Raw genomic sequence first — 22,033 nt, 5'->3', positions numbered from 1 at the left:
GGTTTTAATGAAAGCAAACCTATTTACCAACTTGATTGTGTATACGATACATAGTGTGTGGATTTGTGCATATCTTATAAAAAGTAATTATCTGATAGGGAATGAACTTACATTTTTCTTAGTAATTTTGTTTTTAACATAAGCACTAAAAAGATATTTGTTAGTAATACTAAATGATTATTAGTTTATTTCCTTTTTATTCTGTGCAACCATTGCTCAAAAAGTAATACTGTTTTCTCCCTTGATGTTTAATACTATATTCTTGATGTTAATTAAACTATATAAATATGGATTTTTTTAGGCAAATTGGGGTGTAGAAAGAGGGGAGAGTATGTGAATATCAGTTGTAGCAACTTAAAAATTAAAATTGTTTTTCTGACTTTTTTTACTGCTGTCTAAAATGAAAGTAATCTTGATTACAGATGAGTATGGCTGCTCAAAAGGTTAATCCTGTTACCAGTCCCAGATATTTCATGTTGGCAATATATACTTTTAACCCTCATTTGTTGGTTGGATTTTTTTTTCTACATAATGCTATGTAATTTGAAGAAGACAAATGGGAAAATTTTTCTTTATTTGCTTATAACCAGAATCCACTGTAGAGTAGTTGAGTGGTTTTTCTAGACTAAAAAGGGGTAATGAAAGTATATACTGTCTTTTCTCACCATTTGCATGAATTAAGTTGTGGAATATCCAACTGCATGATTTTGTAGTATGTAAACCATATTTTACATCAGTAACTTTTGTTTTGTTTTTGTTTTTTGTTTTTTTTGTTTTTGTTTTGTTTTTTTTTTTTTTTTTTTTTTTTTTTTTTTTTTTTTTTGAGACAGGTTCTTACTAGGTGTAGCCTTAGTTAGCCTGGAACTCTCTACAGAGAACTGATTAACCTTGAATTCATAGAGATCTGTGTGCCACCATGCCTAGATACATGAGTAGATGAGAGAGAGGAAGAGAAAACAGCTCATGAAGTATCTGTTTTGGGATACTGCAGTAATAAGATTGGAAACAAGCACACACATTTAAACACACAGTTTAAAGCAAGTACAGATATGTGTGCCACTGTTACAGATTGGTAAGGCCAACAGCTACACACAGTAAAAACCAATCACAAAGGTGGTAGAGTTGTTACAGAATCTTGATAAGGAGGCCATTTTCCAAATACATTATTCAGTTTTCATTGCTTTCATTCAGTCACTGAATCTGTTTGTTTTCTATAGTACATGTTTAGAACTAGGGTTTTAATTATTTTCATGGTGTTCACATAGTTGGTAGTTTTGTTTTTTGTTTTTTTTTTTTTTTTCATTTATATTTACAAAGCTCCTTTAATTTAAACTTCAGATGCTTTAACTTCTGAAGTGCTTTTGTAATCAAAGCAAGATTATAATTGTTTTTAAAAATAAAATATAGCTTTAGATAAATATACTCAATTGGAACAAAAACATATTTTCTATGGCTTATTGGGTTTTTCTGATTTTTTTTTTTTTTTTTTTTTTTTTTTTTTTTAGGCAGAAACTCACTACATAGTCCAGGCCAACCTCAAGCTTGCTGGGATTGTAGGCAAGCAGTCCCACATCTAGCCCTAGTCCATAGGAAGGGATTTTTGTTGGTTTTGGTTTTTTATCTAGGGAGGCTGTTACTTGTTTGTTGCCTGTTTTCTGTAGTACTGGTGAGCAAAGCCAGGCAGCCTTCCAGTACATTAAACCTCCAGCTAGAAAGGAAGATGATCTATAAATAGAAGAAGCACATAATAACATTAAGTTATGGAAAAAAATAGTACATTTATGTTTTGTCTCATGTCTATCAAACTTACCTATATGGTTTAATAATTTCCCTTTTTGTACTGAATCTTGCCTTGGATAATTTCTGCTCTAGTACCTTTTTGTATACCCTGTCAGTTCTCAGAACGTCCTAGTGTCTTCTGTGTAAGGAACTGGGTGAGTTGTGTGGACGCGGATGACATTGACATCATTCCCTTGAGATTTCCTTACCCTTGCTTTAACTCTCCGTAGGTGGTCAAGAAGAATATGTTTTATCGTATGAGCCAGTGAACCAACAAGAAGGTTTGTGAAGTTTGTTAATGTTTTCTAGCCTTATTAAAAAGTATATATTCAGGGCCAGTGAGACAGGGCAGGTGGACAGGGTGCCTGCTGCCAGACCTGATGGCCTTGGTTCAGTCCCAGAAGCAACATGGTGGAAAAAGAGAAGCAACTCCCACAAGTCAAATGCTGTATTGGAATTTTGCTGTTTTTAACTATAAATGTAGAAATTGCTATATGAATTTCAAGAAGCACTATTTAACCCAGAGAATATTAGAACCAAATCATTTTATTTTGACTGGTTTTTATTGGTGTTGTATTCCTAAGCCACTTTTTTTCAGCATGTATAATATTGCATTACTACCCTTGAAATAACTTTTAAAAAATCAGAGATGATTTTAAAGTCCTTGTTTGTTACCCCTCCCCTGGGCCCTCCCTCTTTATCCCATGTGTTGAATCTTCCTCACTAGATCTAACTCCCCAACCACAACACTAGTCTGATGCTCACCACCAGCTTCCCTTCAGTATGGCCCACTGTGTGCTCTGCTGGATCGTCTTTCTAGATCACTGCTGCCGTCCATCACTTCTACACCCACTTGTTCTTGTTCCTGTCCTCTTTGCTCTGCTTTCTTAGTTTTTAACTTCAGAAACCACCAGTAAAACACCATGCTTTGTTTTCTGTTTACAATGAGGTGTTAGCGATATATTGAAAGGTCTAAGATGGTAAATTTGACTTGATTGACGTTGTAATTTTAATTTTAATAACATTTATTTACAAAACAGCATAATGTAGAGAAAGAATAAAGAAGAGATTCTTCAGAATGGTTTTCTTCTCTGCTAAAATAAAACACATTAGTGTTTGTTAAGTATATATTCTTTTTGATGTGTTTATCTTTGTAGTTAATTATACTCGACCAGTCATTATATTGGGACCCATGAAAGACAGGGTAAATGATGATTTAATCTCAGAATTTCCCGACAAATTTGGATCCTGCGTCCCTCGTGAGTAACCCAAATTAAAACTGTTTTAGCACTTTCTGTCACTGTTTGGTAAAAATAAATGTAACTGCTGTAAAGGGTTATAGTTAATTGTTTTATTAATTATTCCTTTATCTTCAATATTACTTTCTCTTTTTTAGATTTAAAAGTATTGTGTTAAACTTTTTAAAAAGCAATGAATTAAGTAGAAGATGTGTTTATTCTGTTTTAAAATATGAAACACTTCCCCAAGTTCTTTTTTATTGAAGATACAACTAGACCAAAGCGTGACTATGAGGTGGATGGAAGAGATTATCATTTTGTGACTTCAAGGGAACAGATGGAAAAGGACATCCAGGAACATAAGTTCATTGAAGCTGGCCAGTATAACAACCATCTGTATGGAACAAGCGTTCAGTCTGTGCGAGCTGTAGCGGAGAAGGTGAGTGCCAGGGTCACCCTGGTGTGGTTCCTAAGGAGTTTGTATGGAGAAATAGAAGGTGGATGACATGGCCTTACTATCTGTTAGTGTTACCTCTGTAGCTAAGTAAAATCGGAAAATAAGGTGATCACATGTATCTATCTGTAAAATAGAATAAAATCTTAAGGCCTCTTCTAGAGCCAGACCTTGTCCTGGCTAAAGTCAAGTAACCATGAGAAAAACTGAGTAAGATGTTAATCGTAGGTGCCAAAAAAGTCTCCAGAGTCTTCAAAGACAGCATAAAAATTCAAAAACAGTGTAACTGCAAGTTTTGGGGGTTTCGTTTTGGATTGGCCTTGGTTTTGCTTTTTTTGTCTTGGTTTGTTTTTTATTATTATTGTTTTGTTTTTCAAGACAAGGTTTCTGTGTAGCCCTGGCTGTCCTGGAACTTGCTCTGTAGACCAGATTGTCCTTGAACTTGGAGCACTCGAGAGGCAAAGATTCACTTGCCTCTGCCTCCCAAGTGCTGGGGTTAAAGGTGCCCTGCAACAAGTAATTTTAAAACATTATCTAACATAGTCTGATAATACGTTGACATTAGGTTAAAACAGTTTTTATGATGATTTCAAGATGATGTTCTAACTATATCATAAGGTTACCATACCATGACTGAGTCAGTCTGTCCAATAAATTCAAGGTCAATCTGGCATTATCAAATCAATCAGTAGGAAACATCACAGAAGAATTATAACCTTGAAGCTGGGCTGGACTATGGTGAGTTTCACGCCAACATCAGTGGTTTTAGTAATACCTGGTCTCTCAAAAAAAAAAAAAAAAGTAACAATGGTAGGCTAATAACTAGTAGAGATAGGGAAAAATATAGGGAAAGTGAATAAAAAGTTGTATTTGATGAGTCCGGACTCAGTACATGTATCACATTTAACCCTACTAATACGTAAAACTAGTACATGTTGGTAAGCAAAGATAATTGAAAAGTGATTGAAAATCAGCAATATCTATGAGCTGGAGTTCTTTACACTTAATAAATGATGAAGTATCTATGAATTGATATGCAACATGAAGAAAGATCTATATTTTATCTTTTGGGGCTTGTTTGGTTCGTTGGTTTGGTTTGGTTTGGTTTTGGTTTTGAAAGACAGGATTTCTTTGTGTAGTCCTGGCTGTCCTGTAGACCAGGCTGGCCTCAAACTCACAGAAATCCTCCTGCCTTTGCCTCTTGAGTGCTGGAATTAAAGGTGTGCGCCACCTCGCCCGTCTTGAATTGATATTTGAAAAGAAGAAATAAGGAAACGAATCTACTCAGTTATGTGAAAACACAGGAAGGACTAATCAGGACCTAATGAGATTAGTTACCAGCACAGGGAAAGGAGTGGTGCACACTGGTAGGATTGTTGGAGGAGGTGGAGGCAGCTCAGGCCAGCCTAGCTACACGTTTGTATTTTTTAAGATGGATCGACGAGGCTGGGAGTGGCGTTTGAGTAAACATTTTGTATAATTTTGAAATTTAAAATTAGCATTTGATTGTCAAAGTAAATTAATAACTGATCACAAAGCATAGGGTTAAATAAAATGAAGTATCCCATGAAGGCATGAGCAATACAGAAATGAAAAGGTGGAGGAGAAGCTGTGCTTGCTTGCACTGTCGGCCGCTAACAAGGTCACGGCATGACACAGTAGGAAATTACACACGGTAGTAATGCTTTCAGGCAAGAACGTTAGAGATTATTAAAACTTATCTTAAAATAATCACAGTTGCCGGGCGGTGGTGGCGCATGCCTTTAATCCCAGCACTCGGGAGGCAGAGCCAGGCGGATCTCTGTGAGTTCGAGGCCAGCCTGGGCTACCAAGTGAGTCCCAGGAAAGGCGCAAAGCTACACAGAGAAACCCTGTCTCGAAAAAACCAAAAAAAAAAAAATAATAATAATAATAATCACAGTAAGTGATGGTTTATAAGAAACAAGATTATTTACATACTGAGAAAGCGTCATCCCTGAAATTACTAGTTACAAAGACAAAGATAATTTTATCTTGGAGAAATTCTAAGCAGACAGAAGTTTGAATATCACATGGTCAGTAGAAATGGGAAAAATAGATATCTCATAAGAGTGGTGTGCCTTCCAAAAATGTATAACTTGCCCTCTGATAGCCAAGAGACAGGCTGAGCCAAATTTAATCCTATCCTGTGAAATGAATGATCGGTACTCTTCTGAAATGCCAGGATTGGGGTTAGATGCTTCACTGGGTGAAGTGCTTGTTAGTTAGAGGGAGACCTGTGTCCAGCTTTCTCCAGCTTTTATGTAAGAGCCGGCAAGTCGGGGGTGAGCGGGGTGGTGACAGATGAGTCCCTGGAGCTCACAGGCCAGCCAGTGTAGCCCAGGTTCTGTGAGGAAGCTAACCTTAAAAAGTAAGGTTAGGAGCTAGGACACCCAACTTTGGCCTCTGCCCTCCACATCCCCACGTTCACACACACATGCAGCACACAAACCAGTTAATAAAATACCCAGATCTGGAATGTCAAGGGCTGAGGGACTGCGCCCACCTGATGGCAACTCGGACATTGTAAGTAAATCCAATTCCTCAGCCAGCAGTTTTCTATTGCTTGTTCAGTAAGGGACATTAGATGACCGGCTAGAGCTATACTGTGATCGTATAGTAAATGTCACTATCTGTGGGTAGTATTTCTGGAATTTACATGTCTATGTGAAGAGAGTGAAGCCAGCGTGTCAGTTTTCTGTCACAGTGAAGGAAAGCGGGGGGAGGAAGCATTTGTTGTAGCCCATGGTCTCTGAGGTTTCAGTCCATGGTGAGGAAAGAAAGGAAGAGAGAGTAGAAATATACACAAATCCCTTCAGAATCCCTCCCAGTGAGCTGCTTCCTCCAGCTAGGCCTCGCTTTTAACTAGTCCATCAGCTTGTCCATGAACTGTGTCATAAACCTAACACGGACCACAGAGACGGCTCAGCTGCCAAAGCCCTCGCCACGTAAGCATGGATACCTGACTTCAGACCTCTAGTACCACAAGAGGCAGAGCGTGTTGTGTGCACCTGTAGCCCCAGCCCTGGGAACTGAAGACAGGAAGCTCCCCGGAAACCACTGGCAGCTAGTCCAGCTGAGCGACAAGCCTCAGGTTCAGGGAGACCCTGTCTCAGAACGGAAGGTGGAGAACAATTAGGGAAAACACCTGGTGTCGGGTCAGCTTCTGGCCTACACACATGCACATGTACATAAAAGTAATAAAATTTAGTGCTGTGAGTATATCATTTCCTGTTCTGTATGTTTGGAGTCTTTTTCAATATTTTTATTGTAAATATGCCTATTAAATATTTCTTAACAGGAACTATAACCTTTAAATTATAAGGTACTTTATGAGATTGAGGACCTAATTTTAAACATCACAAAATTTATTTAATTTTCATTTCCTATTTAACTAGAAATACTCATCTGTAATAAAAATATAAATGACCTTTTGTGTCAGTGAATTTGTCAGAAAAGTCACATAAATCCAGAATTGGGTTTACCAAATGTCAATTTATGGTATTTTCTAGTCCCCAATGAAATGAGGATTGAAAGAACAGACTAGCGGTGGTGAGGGGCTAGAGAGGGGTCTCAGTGGTGAAGAGTGTGTACTGCTCTCACAGAGAGAGAACCAGTTCCTGGTGCTCACGTAGGTAGCTCACAACTGCCTATTTATTACCCCTCCAGCTCTAGGGGATCCTTTGTTCTCCTCGGGTCTCCTTGAGCACATACAGACGTGGAGCACATAAATACAAATAATTTTTAAAGGATAGCGGTAGTGAGGGTTTACAGGTTTGAAAGAGTGTGAATTCTAGGATTTTGTTCACCTTCTGTTGGTCATGCCATTTTATAAAATGAAGTTGGTTAATGACCTTTGGAGTTATTTGTATATTTTAACGTGTGTGTGTGTGTGTGTGTGTGTGTGTGTGTGTGTGTGTGTGTGTGTACGTACGTACACGTGAGTACACATAGGTCCCAATTGTGGCCAGAAGAGGGTTTTGGATCCCCTGAAGCTGGAATTTGGCCGGTGGCTGTAAGTTGCCCAACATGGGTGCCATGAACTAAACGCAGATCTTCTGCAAGAAGACCATACACTAGCACCGAGCTCTCTCCACCCACTGAGCGGTTGCTGCTTTATAAAAACGAGGGATGTGAGAACTGCATTTTAATTCTTTGAAATGGCTTTGAGAATGGGAAAGTAATTATTCATAATCATTGTTTTCTTCATTTAATTTTCCTTCTAAAATTTACTGATAAATGACAATTTTGCTTGATAAAAAGGATCTAAATGAAGAATAATTCAGATGGTGAGTTGTGGGGGACACTTTCAATGTAATTGAAAAGATTTGGTCCACTTACTTAATTTTCTTCCTTATTGTCTCTATTTTAGGGCAAACATTGTATCCTTGATGTGTCCGGAAATGCCATAAAGAGATTGCAGATTGCACAACTTTACCCAATATCTATTTTTATCAAACCCAAATCCATGGAAAATATCATGTAAGTGTAATGCCTATGGTGCTCCCTTTAACTGCAGCGTGCATCGCAGTGTCTCATATAAAATGGAGAGAGTAGTGTTACACCTGTCTTAGAGGGTGTTGTGAGATTAAAGCAGCAGCAGCATCTTCATTCATAGTAATAAATGGGCAGTGCGGCTGTATAACAGCCATTAAAAAGATGAAGGATGGTGGCTCCTTACGGACAGAAGGTGAGATGGTTCCCAAAGGCGCTTTCTTTCCTCCAAGCCTGACGACCCGAGTGCAGTCCAGGACGCACAGAGCAGAGGGAGGAAGGACTCCTGCACGCTGCTCTCTGACACACATACAAGGACACACGTATTCCATACATACATGGAAACATGTCATTCCATTGTTTAGTAGAATTAATTAAAAAAGAAAAAGCACAAATAAAAACGAGAAAAAATAGTGTCAATGAACCTAAATATTCCGTTCATTAAAATACTGTACTTGACACCAATACTCACTAAATACTGTACTCAACATATGCAAAATACACATTGATTTCAAACACACGTGACAGTTACCAAACTGTCTGCTCAGGTACAGTTTTCAAGTGATTGAAAACAAATATCCTCTGCCCACAGCAAAATTAATAAAAAATATAATTCAAATGCCTTCGTATTAAAAACTGAGTATTATACTTCTGAATAAGTTAAAAAGGAAATTCCAGAAAAAGTGATAAATGTTTTGAACTACATATCAATACCAGCTAGGACTGTTGCATAGAGAAACCCTGTCTCAAAAAACTAAAAAACAAAAACCGCTAACAGACTTAATGTCATGTCTTTGGTGAAGGAGAGATTACACAGCCTATACTAGACGAAACCAAACATCAGGCATGTTGTCACACACCATCTCAGGACTGAGGCACTTAGGGAGGCTGCTGACAATCCAAACCAGCCTGGGCTACGGAGTGAGAGAGGTGCTGTTTCAGAGAGCGTAAGAGAAGTTGGAAGCCATTAAATTCCAAGAAGGCAGAAGAGAAGTTAGTGAAATAGGAAGTCGGTGTACAACAGAGCAGGTCGATGGAAAGATGGTCTTTGAAAATACAGTGAACATTAACAATGACCAAGAAACGAAGTCAAGCATTCGGTGCTAACACCAGAATGGGAAGGGGCATCAGCGTACATCAGCAGTCGCTATAGTTCGACACAGGCCCAGTAGAAATCAGGCCGTGGACAGAGCACTGAAATGCCCTCCAGACGGTCGGCACACACTCAGCAGGAGACCAGCTTTACACAGTGAAAGCCGTGCTCATGTTACCACCTGCACATACCAGAAGAGCGAAAATGGAAAAAGACAGCGCACGTCTTTGACAGAGATGTGGAGCATCTGAAAATGCCTCACAGTCTCTTGGTGAATCTACACTGATAAATTTACAGTAGCTTTGAAAGGTTGACATATGCTAATTTATGATTAGCCTAGAACTCTCATTCCTAGAAACATACAACAGAAATGCTTGCTTGTTTTAACCAAACATACTTTCTTGCCAGCAAAAGTGCTATTCAAATAGCCAACACCTAGAAACTACCTAAATGACTACCACCAACCGAATACATCAATTATGACATTTTCATGATGAAACATTTTGCAAAAATAAGCATGAGCAGTCACTGGCTATGTACAAATGCATAGAAGAATCCTAACAATTTTAATAAAAGATCTCAAGTTAAATGTTTGCATGTTTTGAAATTCCAGGTTTAATCATCTCTTGCAGAAACCAAATAAAACTTAGCTTTGAGGATGGCATTCTTGACTTCCAGAGCATTGGTAATGCTCTGCATTGGACCTGAGTACTCAGTGCACAGGTTTGTGACCATTTGTCAAGCTGTACATTTAAGATACTACCCTTCCATGTTTTTAAAGTTACACTTCAAAAAGTGTTAACAAGAAAAGGACAAAAGGAAAGAAAATTTTACATGATCCTACACCTAATAAAGTATAATAATAATAATAATAACCAAGCAGAATTTATTCCTAGAATGTAAGGCTGGTTTAAAATTTAAAAATCCACCCAGGTGGTCGTGGCACACGCCTTTAATCCCAGCACTCGGGAGGCAGAGACAGGTGGACCTCTGTGAGTTCAAGGCCTGCCTGGTCTACAGAGAGAGTTCCAGGAAAGGTGCAAAGCTACACAGAGAAACCCTGTCTCAAAAAACATAGGTAGGTAGGTAGGTAGGTAGGTAGGTAGGTAGGTAGGTAGGTGGATAAAATATAAGAATACATCAGGGCACTGAAAGTCCAGTGTAGAGCACTTATCCACCATAAACAAAGCCTGGGGTTGGGGTGGCAGGGTCACCCAAGAAGATCTCCAAATGATGGATTACAGTAGTAATCCATCACCCATCACCCCACGTGTGCAGTGGTTCCACTGGCAGGATCTATCTGTTTGATCTATCGATTTTGGAACTTTGAAATCTTTTGAAGCCTTACAGCTCCCTAGAGTTGGTTTAAAAGGTTAATTTTAGCTCTCAGCATGGTGTCAACACCCCATGCCTTTATTTTTAGCCCCATAGCAAGCAGCCATTCATGCATTTCCTCAGCTGTCTGCATGCAATTTGTAGGTGCCAAGGACACAACAGAGACCCTGTCTTTGTGGATGAGGAACTGCCAGCTAGATGGTTTCTGTGTCTGACTTAGAAGTACAGTAAGCTACCCCTGGTTATTAAGTAATTTTCAAGACTGGACGCCTCAGTGCCTTTGCACAGCCCTGCCCTGCTCCTGCTCCTTTATTTATCCAGCCCAGGACATTTGAAAAGTAGTCACATGTATGGGTATAATTTAGAGATATATTGTACATGACCATAGAATGGCACAGTCTCAGAGAACACCTGAGAAAAATTTTATCAGGCTGCCTCAGCACAGAAACACTTTACAACAGCAGATAACTGAATAAAATAAAATTTTAAATAAAACAGCAAAAATGAGTGTCCAGAGTTACTGAATCATAAGATTCAAATGTTTAAACAAAAACAAAAAGGTATACAAAGGGGGCTGGAGAGATGGTTTAGCAGTTAAGAGCACTGGCTGTTCTTCCAGAGGCCCCAAGTTCAATTCCCAGCAGCCACATAGTTTCTCACAACCATCTGCAATGAGATCTGGTGCCCTCTTCTGGTGTGCAGACAGGACACTGTATACATAAAAAATCTTTTTTGAAAAAGTATAGCAAAGAATGATCCTTTCAAAGGAAAAAATAAAATAAATTCCCTGAGACAGACCAAATGTCAAACTCACTACAGACTGTAAAATGACTTTATTACAATACATGGTTTTTAAATAAAACTATGGGTTTCCATGTAACATTCTCATGCATATATATCATTCAGTGCTCATACCCACTTGTGTTCGCCTCTGTTGTCCTCTTTGTTTCCATAGTATTCTTTCTGCTCTTAGGTTATATGACATTTATAACACCTTAAGGATACATAAAAGACAAGGTCAAAGTCACGGAAATTCTATCTGGGCAAATTGAAAATATCAGTAAGAGAAGATGTGAAGTTCTGGGGAGCTAGCGACTGCTCACCCTTTAAGAGCACATACTACTCTTGGAGAGGATCCAACTTAGGTTCCCAGGACCCACTTTAGGCAACTTGAAACAGCCTGTAGCTCCAGCTCTGGGGGACCCAGCATCCTCTTCTGGCTTCACAGACACTGCACCCATGCACACATACCCATACAGCAACACAGAGACACATAATTGAAAGTAAGATCTTTCCTTTTTTTTCAGTTCTGGGAATGAAAAAAAAAGTTACTAAAGTAAATTGACTAGAGGGATTCAGGTAAATTTGAACAGACAGACAGAAGTCTGATCAAACTTAGGATGGGACAATGGAAATTATCAAGTTTGAGGAGCAACTAGAAACTTTAGAGAAAAATTAACAGAGCTTCAAGAAACTGGGAGACGGTATCAAATAGACCTATATACATCATGAATCCAAAAATGGGAGCAGGAAACAAAGATTATTTGAAGAAACTTTGCAGATTTTATTTTAAAATGAATATAAGGGCTGGAGCGAAGGCTCAGAGGTTAAGAGCACCGACTGTTCTTCCAGAGGTCCTGAGTTCAATTCCCAGCAACCACATGGTGGCTCACAGCCATCTGTAATGGGATCTGGTGCCCTATTCTGGCGTGCAGGCAGAACACTGTATACATAATAAATAAATAAATCTTTTTTTTAAAAAAAAGGATATAAATATCCAAGAAGTTGAGTAAAGTTCAAGCAAAAGAAATGGAGGTGCCCTGAGAGGCACATTATAGTCAGACTGTTGGAAGACAGTGTTGTACACAGCATGAGAGATGACACATCACATCCAAGAGGTTTTCCAGTAAGATTATCAGCGGAGTTCTTGTCAGAAACTTTAAGTCCGAAGGCAGTGAATCGGTGCATCAAAAACACGGAAGAAATAGAGCCTGTCAATCAAGAACCCTACACCCAGCAAGAGTGGGGGAGGGTCCAGCGATCCAGCCCAGCGAGGAGATGAGCTTGCTGCAGAAGCCTCATGTGCATTCAGTCCCTGAAACCCATGTGAAGGTGGGGAAAGAAACTACCACAAAGGTGTCCTCACCTCCACATGGATGCCATGGTGTGTATGCCCATGTACCATGACACATAGAATAATAAAATTCTTCTTAAATGAGGAAATAAACTAAAGCAGGAGTTGATCACCATTATACCTACCCTACAAGAAGTGTCTAGGGAACTCTGATGCCTGATTGAAATTCTGAATCCTGATTGAAAGAACACTGTACCATAGCCACACGAAATGCCTTTCGTCATGCTGAGATACCAAAGGCTTCCTGTCACAAGTGGGACCAAATCCCTCCCTGTGGACCCATCATGCCGCTGCAAGAAGATTTATAGGATTGGCTTACTACTTCTGTCCACACACCCCCAGATTATTTTGAAATAAATGTCATGTATTATTTCATATATATTTGAAGAGTAGTAATTACTGAATTAGAAGCCTTTCGCTGTGAATGTGGCATTTAAATTTTTTTTTTTTTTTTTTTTTTTTTTTTTTTTTTTTTTTTGGTTTTTCGAGACAGGGTTTCTCTGTGTAGCTTTGCGCCTTTTACTACTTGTAGCAGCTGGCTCGAACTCACGAGATCCGCTGCTCTCCTCCCGAGTGCTGGATTAAAGCGGCACATTTAATATTTTTAATATCATATAGCCAGATTTCCTTATGTCATATGTTTACAGTTTTCCCCTCTAACCAAGTTCTAAATAAGTTTTACTCAGGACAGATGATTAAACTTGTAATATACAAGTCTTCCTCCTTTTTCTTCTCTCTCATCCCACTACACTTTGAGCAGCGAAGAAGCTAGGTTATTTCACTGTTTCCTCAAACTGTTACTCTCTGACCGTGCTGTTTGGTGTGTGCATTTACAGTCTGTGAGTTGGTACATAGGCCTGTGAATCACGTCGTGCTGACGTGCACAGTGAGCCTTGTCCCAGGTGAGTGCGCTGGCTGCTTTGAGCTAGTGTAGAAAGTGCTGCAGCCCTGTTCCCACTGTGTGCTGGGCAGCAGGCCTGTGGCTGCAGCCGTTCTTAGTGACGGCCACGGTTTGCCAGAGTTGAACTCGCATTATTTTATGTCTTCTCTCATCTTTTTTCAAAGAGTATTACAATATGGTAATCACCAATTTCTAAATTTATTTGCATAGGGAAATGAATAAGCGCCTAACAGAAGAACAAGCCAGAAAAACATTTGAGAGAGCCATGAAATTGGAACAGGAATTCACTGAACATTTCACAGGTTGGAACCATGTGTGACAGTGCCCTTTATGAGAGAATTTTGCTGTATCCACATCTACTCGTAGTAACTAGTCCTGTAATTTTCAAAGTAAACTACAAGATCTGTGGGTTTTATCCCACAGAATACTCAAAAGTTAGCCTAGCTGGGAATGGGGAGCCTTAAGATGTAGTGTTCCTGTGGTGTGCGCACAGGAAGAATTCACAATCGACCAGAGGAAACTAGATTTAATTTCACTGCTTCTGTGAAGCCTCGGCCTTCTCTCTTAACCCTTTGTAAATTTTGATCTATTCTCCCCGGGCTTACTGAGATAGAACTTCTAGAATTCAGAGGTATTCAGGTGTACAGTGTAATATCATATACTTTGTAAGTTGATTGCCACAGTCATGGTAGTACATACGTCAGCACAGTTTCTGGTGTGGTGTGTGTTGGTGAGGTCACTTGAGGTCTGCTTTGGTGATGTAGTCACCATGCTGTACATCAAATACAGAAATGTCTTGGAGGGTCTTGTTTTTCCCAGTGCTGTCTGTGGCCAGAGCACCACGTCCTCCTGAAAAGAGAAGTGTGTATCCTTTAATCAGGTTTTCTTCCTCTCCCAGTCTCGGGGTCCGTCACTGTACTCCTCTAGGAATTCAGATTAGATTCCACAGGTAAATGAGGCCATGGAAAATTGGTTTTTGTGTGTCTTGTTTAATTTAGTGTAGTGTCTTGTATATTCACTCATGTTTTCAAAAATGATAGGATTCCTTCTTTTTATTCAGATGCCCCATATTTTCTTTGTTGACAAACATATAAGTGGTTTTCATTATTTTGTCTATTGTGAATATTGAGGTTAACAAAGAATTGCAGGTGTTTCTTTGATATACTGATTTTTTTTTATTCGGGTATATACCCAGAAATGAGATTGTTGGATCAGGTGTCTTAGTGTGTTTTCTGCTACAGTAACAGTAGACTGTAGACTGGGTACACACAGGCTACTGAGGGCTGGAGGGGACTATGAACAGCCCCACTGTGGCAGCAGCTAGCCCACTGCTGGCACAACAGCTGAGACCTGGCTAGAAAAGAGGGTCTGGCTGGGTGGCCCAAGGTGGCCCTGAACTCCTGCACTCAGGTGACTCTGACATTTGCTGCCTGAGTAGCTGGGACCACGACACACAGTACCTCGAAGACCTCATGTGAACTAATGATCACATGAGTTCCAGTAAGTGCTCTGACATCATAAGCCATGTGCTGAAGGCAGAGGGGGTCTGGTTTTTTTAATTTCAGACTTAGAAACCATACGAATATTAGCATAAGAACAGCTCGTGCCCTTTACCCATATTTTCCAAATGTTATCATTTTATCTCTAAAACATCGGAGTAAGTTACAAATAGATGCCCTTTACTTCTAAATATGTCAATATTTAAAAAAAAAAGACATTTGAATGTTTGCTTATATCCCTCATATGAGAATGCTGCTAATCAACTCAAGCATTGATATCTTTTTTTTTTTTTTTTTTTTTTTTTTTTTTTTTTTTTTTTTGTTTTTTCGAGACAGGGTTTCTCTGCGTAAGCTCACTTGGTAGCCAGGCTGGCCTCGAACTCACAGCGATCCGCCTGGCTCTGCTCCCGAGATTAAAGCGTGCGATTAACATTGATAATCTTACCATGTAATACAGACTTTCCCCAGATATTAGCAGTGTTAGAGTGAAATGACAAAAAAAAAAAAAAAAAAAAATCAGGATCCAATCCAGGAGCATGTATATTGGATCTCCTTTAATCTAGAACTACCCATTAGCCTTTATTTATTAGTCAGTCATAACCTTGGCATTCTTTCAGAGTGAAAGGCAGGGGGAAGCTTGTGATCTCCCCAGATGTGGGATCTGAGTTTGGAGCAGGCATTTCAAAGAAGCGACACTGAGCCTCTGCATCATGCAGTCTTGGGGCGCCATTCTGGACTCTTCCTAGTGGGGTGGTGTCAGCGGTAATGGCTGAGGTGTCTGTGGCCTTGACCTCTTGCTTTTCCAACCCAGGAGAACCACAACTTACCCAGTAAACAAAGTGTGTGTGTGTGTGTGTGTGTGTGTGTGTGTGTGTGTGTGTTTCCCAAGGCATACCTCAGCAGCTGCCCTTCACTGCTCGACACTGTGACTTGCCCTGTGAAGCATTGTGAGCCAGTCAGATGAAGCTGGTGTTTGCCAAATGTCTGTGTCTCCGCAGATATTAAAGGATACTCTGTGTAGCTCAGAATGTGAACTTCTATCACAAAGCTGATACTTGCAAACATTATAAAACTTAAAACTTTTAATTACTCCAACATTCTTCGCCACATAGACGCTCTTCTTATGCACATAGATGTTCCTCCTTATGGTATACTTAACCTCATTCACCAGCCAGACAGTGTTACCTAACACCTCATCTCCATTTGGCATTTTATTCCAGATGTCTCAGGCCATCAGAAACTAGACATTGTGGTTTCCTTACACCTGTTCACACTTGGTGCTAGCCCATGTGGGCCTCACGTTTACAGACCTGCCTGGGCCTTCTGAGTGCTGGATTAGTCTCTGTAAGCCACCTGCCTGGCTCCATGGAGTCCTCTTTAGTTTCATTAACTCACCTTTGAGCCTTACAGACTAGAGGCTCCAAGTACCCAAATAATTAGTTCTTAGTAATCACTGCCATTTTTGTTGTTACTGTTTGTGATTTTTTGTTTGTTTGTTTTTCATTTGTTTGTTTGGTTTGGTTTTGGTTTTTCGAGACAGGGTTTCTCCAGTGTAGCTTTGGTGCCTGTCCTAGAACTCACTCTGTAGACCAGGCTGGTCTTGAACTCACAGAGATCCACCTGGCTCTGCCTCCCGAGTGCTGGGATTAAAGGTGTGCACCACCACTGCCCAGCTCTGTTTGTGATTCTTGAGACAGGATTTAGTTGTGTAGCCCCTGCTGACCTAGAATTTATAATCCCCCTGCCTCGGCTTTTCAAGTCATGAAATTATAGGTATGCACCTTAATACATGCCTGTGTTGCCATTTTTTATTTACACATTATTTCTTAATATTGATTTTAATAGTTTCTAACTACAAGACCCCGGCTTATGTATATCAGTCCACCTACACCCAGGACCTGGCACACTTCATACTTCAGCAGAGTGCACAATCCAGTCAGCTGTCTTTCCCTAATATCCTACCCCGCCACCACGAGATACGTAGCTGTGCTTGTTCTCTGTAGTTCCCACAGAAGTTGAGGAAATCATAAATCAGAGATAGAGCATGGGGTTAGCTTGTGCAAGGCACCATCAGATGAGTGAGTGAGTGAGTGAGCTAATACAAGCTCAGATGACAGCAAACTAAACAAAAAGAAAAGGTCAAGGAGGATGGCCGCGTCTCCTCTTCGGTCCCTGTGTGTGTGTGTGTGTGTGTGTGTGTGTGTGTGTGTGTGTGTGTGTGTGTGCGCTGTCCACGTAGTGAAATTAGCTGAATGACCAGCTGTTGCCGAGCAAGTAGGAGATGCTTGTGTACAGCTGCTTCCAAAGTTTACCTTCTCCCAGTCCACAGTACTGTTGCTGGCGAAGAAAGACAACTCACGGGCCTTGGAACTTTGTGTCGTTACAGCCATTGTACAGGGAGACACGCTGGAGGACATCTACAACCAGGTGAAGCAGGTCATAGAAGAGCAGTCTGGTCCTTATATCTGGGTCCCAGCAAAAGAGAAATTATGAAGATGGCTTTCCTGTTCCTTTCCCACGGTCTCGTTTCTCTCCCCTGTCCTGGAGTCTCTCGAGTCTCCTCTCACACTGACTCAGACCCCTCACGGTTGGCACCTGTGCCCGTTATTGACATCCAGTGTCTCCTTCATGTTGCATCATTGTATTATTCTGTGTTACTCTCGGTTTCCGGCCATTCTTCAGACTGAAGAGGAATAGCCGGACCAGCTATCAAGGGTTTGGGGTAGATGCAAAAATTGTAAAATTCCTTAATGTTTAAGGGAAAGTTAACTTTAAGAGATTTTCAGAAAAGCTTTATATACATTCTTTTCCAGTTTCGGTACAAACGAACGAAAGGTGGTTTCAATCAGTGACTCAGTGGACCTTGAGCAACAGTGCACACTTATTTAATAGCATGGTTTGGCCGGTGTGATAGCTCTCCAGTTCTTTCCTCAATTGACTTCTGGTATTAAAGTAATTATTTCACTAAAGACAAGAAAGGTAGGGGTTTTATTTCACAATGAATGTCTGAGTTCACTCATAATTTCAGGAGGGCTATTTGTTATTCATGAGAGGTCTTTATCGTGTGAGCCCTCCCCTAGTCCACTTGCGAGGAAGAACAGTGGTGTGTGCTGTAGTCGGTGTGGGCAGCACTGGTTAGTGTTGTCCATACACTTTCTCATTACAGCTCTGTTGAGGGGTTCGGGGGCTCACCTTTCCACAGACAGAACTGCGGACAGGCAAGTTAATGTGGAGATGTGGTGATAATCATGTCAGTGGGAAGGTGTCCAGTTCATAGCCTGAAATTTTAATGTATGCTTAGGGAGGGGGGCAGATTTTAATGACTATTTTACCCACAATAACTGCCTATTTTGTTATAATAAAATATATATAAATATATATAAAACTTTCTTTAACTCAACTCTGTAACTATGGGAATTATTTTCTTTACATAGTTGCACACACAAACATATATATATATATTTAAAATATATTTTTCTTTTGCCACCTACTTCTAACTTTTTGTTTGGTTTTTAAATTAAGTATTAATTGATGAGACCTATCTTCCTTAATCATGTGAACTGAAAGCAAGTGTATGGTGGTGGTGAGGAAATCCTAGAAAACTAGACTGCAGGTAGCCGTGTGAGCGTGTTCTCCTCCTTCCTACAGAAGCTCCCGAGGAGTCCTAGGTTTCCTGTCAGTGTTGTGTGCCTGTGGTGGAGTTTGATGTGGGTCCTCCGCCTTTCCTTTTAGTTCTCTCTCCTTAGTAGACGAACAAGCTCCGCTCTGGAGATGTCCCAGACCTCACTCATCTTGTGTGGCTGCGCTGTACTAGAATTGCACAGGTCTTCACAGCAAACTTGTTAAATTTTAGTGAGAGGCCGAAGGCCTTCAGAAATCGGTCTCTCTAGTCCATCATTATCATCATTTGGCTTCCCATTGCTCTTTGGAATTGTTTATTCAATATGTGGTTTTTTGGCAACCTTGTTAAAATTTCTTAAATGAGTACTGGTTTGTAAAAAAAAATACCAACATTATCCATTCCATTTATGAGAAAGAGGAGAACAGCTAATAAACTTTATTGTAAAATCCATATATCAAATGTGTCTTGAATCTTTGGAGGGGTTTTTGTGTTTTTGTTTTGTTAAATCAGACTCATTCACCACATTACAAGTTAAGTTTAAAGACAGGAGGCAATATGTGTAATTCTTACACTAGATACGGTAGATTGTTGCCAAACATAAACACTCAGGAAGAAAAATGAAAGATAGCCGGGCAGTGGCGCATGCCTTTAATGCCAGCACTCAGGAGGCAGAGGCAGGTGGATCTCTGTGAGTTCGAGGCCAGCCTGGGCTACAGAGTGAGATCCAAGAAAGGTGCAAAGCTACACAGAGAAACCCTGTCTCAAAAAACCAAAAGAAAAGAAAAGTGAAAGATGTTGAGAGCTCCAAAAGCCACCTTACAACAAGCGAGGTCCCAGCATAAGCCATTTGGAGTGTGCAGTAGTAAGTGGTCACACCCTGAAGAACAGGAAGAATGTCATTCGTGTTCTGAACATTGTATTTGGTTTCTTTCCAGATGTCTGCGGAGCAGAATTGATGGTCGGGTAGCTTTATACTACTGAGACCTTGGGGAGCAGGTGCCAGCATGGTAGAGTTTCTCACTGGTTTTCCACAATTCGGTAAACCAATAGTAGTGGTAATCCACCAGGACTGGGGGAGCAGCCGAGAGGAGTGAGGGCTGGAGTGAGATCACTGGATCAAATGGCTAGCTCTGGTTTCCATGAAACCCATGAAGCCTTGGGAGGAGACTGTTACAGGAAGACTGCCAACATCCGGCTCTGATCTCCCCTGCCGCAGGTGCTCCCACACACATTCGCAATCACACGTGCACACAAAATCACGGTGCATCGAAAGAATTCCAGTTCAATGTAGGCATACACCTTTCTTTACAAAGTCACACCATGGGGCTGGAAAGATGACTCAGTAGTTAAGAGCACTGGCTGCTCTTCCAAAGGACCTGGGTTCAGTTTCTAGCACCCACATGGCAGCTCACAACTGTAACTCCGTTTTCAGGGGATATCTCTATCTATCTCTCTCTTTCTCTCTCTCTCTCTCTCTCTCTCTCTCTCTCTCTCTCTCACACACACACACACACACACACACACACACACACACACACGTGTGTGTGTGTGTGTGTGCGTGCGCGCGCAGGCAAAACAATGAATATAAAACTTGTTTTAAAAAACTATGATACAAAAAGGTCATACCATGGCTGGCATGAGATGAAAACACTTTAAATATGACTGGGAGAGCCATTTCTCTCCTTTCCCTGTTGCCTGTCTTGGTATCTAAGGAGAGAATTGATCCATGGTACAGGAAAATCTGGATGCCAGAGTCCCAAGGAAGTGATACTGTATTTGTGTATAACTCATACACAGCTTCCCAAATACTCAGGTCGTCCGGGTGACTCGGAGCACCTAGCCCTGATCCCGCTTTGGTATCCACAGGGGTCCTGGAGCTAATTCCAAAAGATAGCTGTGGTCAGAGCAACAAACTTAAAAATCAGCCATCCTGCTAGAAACCCATGGAGAGACAGAAGTCTGGTTTTTCCTTGTTTTTTCAGAAAACCTGGTTTTTTGAACTCCAAATGGTTCCACCTTGTTTTCCATAAAAATCAGTTACCTGGTTTCTTTGTGTAGTAACCCATGGACCTTAAATCTACTACATGATTTATAGAAATAAGACTCACTCTCTTTCTGCGCTCTCTCCTTCCGTATTCTCTTCCCTCCGTGTGGTCGGTGTCTCTCTCTCTCCCTCCCTCTCTCTCTCTCTTTCCCTCCCTCTCCCCCCCTCTCCCTCTCTCCCTCCCTTCCTCTCCCCCAATAAAGCCACTAGAAAGGTTAGAAACAAGAAGATGAAAGAAAGAAGACTCAAGTGCAGTGTCTTTAAGGATCCTTTTGTCAGCTGGTTCCACACACTGACCTGAAAGTACAGTTTGCAGATAACACGTGGTCCTCAGCTGTCCCCTCACGTGACCTCTCACGGGTTTTGACTTTGTTTTATCCTTTAGATTGGCTCTGGACTAACCCTTAGGAATCTTGGCACAGCACATTTATACATACACACCTCTCCTCAGTGAGTGGTTAGTGGTGGGTTTCTGTTTGAACAGCTTGTACTTATGGTTGAATTTTTAAAAAAAAAAAGATATGGAATATGAACAAAAATATCACAAATCTATTACCTTGTAAGTTAATATACACTGTTTCTTAATGTAAAAAACTTGGAGATCAGGCTGGGCGGTGGTTGCGCATGCCTTTAATCCCAGCACTCTGGAGGATCGCTTGAGTTTGAGGCCAACCTGGTCTACAGCAAGAGTTCCAGGGCAGGCACCAAAACTACAGAGAGAAACCCTGTCTCAAACAAAAAACCTTGGAAATGAGCACACAGAACAATTACCATGTGAAAGTTGCTAATGAGCGCACGATGGGAACTTTCTCTAGGGAAGATGAGTGACCTAATCTGTCTTCAGTGTGTCTAAAATTAGACTCTCTTACTTCCCAGATGGAGCAGCTACAGCAGCGCATGAACGCTCCATATGTCCCACAGTGTGAGTCTCTGCAAAAAGATTTTCTAAATCTTGTGAGTCGTTTAATCAAAAATACCTACTTCCCCAGTGGTATTTAAGACTAGAAGAGACAGTTTTCTGAGTATAGCTCCGTTTCTCTGAACATTCAATGCTTGGTTCAGGTCTGCTTTACCTGACACTACTACTCAGCACATCTCTCCCTGTGGCTAACAGTGGCTGCGTCCTAGGATGCTCTTTCAGCCACCTAAATGTCAACACTGGTGCTTTTGACATATCACCAAATACTTTTTTTGTTTTGTTTTTGTTTCTGTAGTTTTGGTGCCTGTCCTGGATCTTTCTCTGTAGCCCAGGCTGGCCTCAAACTTGCAGAGATCTGCCTAGCTCTGCCTCCCGAGTGCTGGGATTAAAGGCGTGTGCCACCACCGCCCGGCTTCAGTCACCAAATACTTTTAATTCTTCCCAAACATCACACCTTTCTTACTGACGTCACTCTCAGCTCCCAGAAAGTTGTTGCAATGATC

The 22,033-nt window shown here is 40.7% G+C and overlaps 1 protein-coding gene across 23 annotated transcripts in view; it reads left to right on the top strand.

The window, feature by feature from the left end:
- Positions 1 to 19,019, top strand: part of Dlg1 (discs large MAGUK scaffold protein 1) — a 210,279-nt gene extending 191,260 nt beyond the window's left edge. For 11 of the 23 annotated variants that reach the window (XM_037209803.1, XM_028894064.2, XM_028894060.2 and 8 more), the window contains 7 exons: positions 408 to 443; positions 2,010 to 2,060; positions 2,937 to 3,038; positions 3,284 to 3,456; positions 7,862 to 7,971; positions 13,657 to 13,748; positions 17,332 to 19,019. In XM_037209803.1, the coding sequence (XP_037065698.1) occupies positions 408 to 443; positions 2,010 to 2,060; positions 2,937 to 3,038; positions 3,284 to 3,456; positions 7,862 to 7,971; positions 13,657 to 13,748; positions 17,332 to 17,438 (671 nt within the window). In that variant the 3' untranslated portion in view covers positions 17,439 to 19,019. The remainder of the gene's footprint in view (positions 1 to 407; positions 444 to 2,009; positions 2,061 to 2,936; positions 3,039 to 3,283; positions 3,457 to 7,861; positions 7,972 to 13,656; positions 13,749 to 17,331) is intronic. The other 12 variants (XM_028894066.2, XM_028894063.2, XM_028894062.2 and 9 more) reach the window with 2 other exon arrangements.
- The last annotated feature ends 3,014 nt before the right edge of the window (positions 19,020 to 22,033 follow it).

Source organism: Peromyscus leucopus, chromosome 12 (assembly GCF_004664715.2).
Source record: "Peromyscus leucopus breed LL Stock chromosome 12, UCI_PerLeu_2.1, whole genome shotgun sequence".
Classification (NCBI taxonomy): Eukaryota; Metazoa; Chordata; class Mammalia; order Rodentia; family Cricetidae; genus Peromyscus; species Peromyscus leucopus.
Note: the sequence above shows the minus strand (reverse complement) of the source record. Positions and strands in the feature narration are given on the sequence as shown.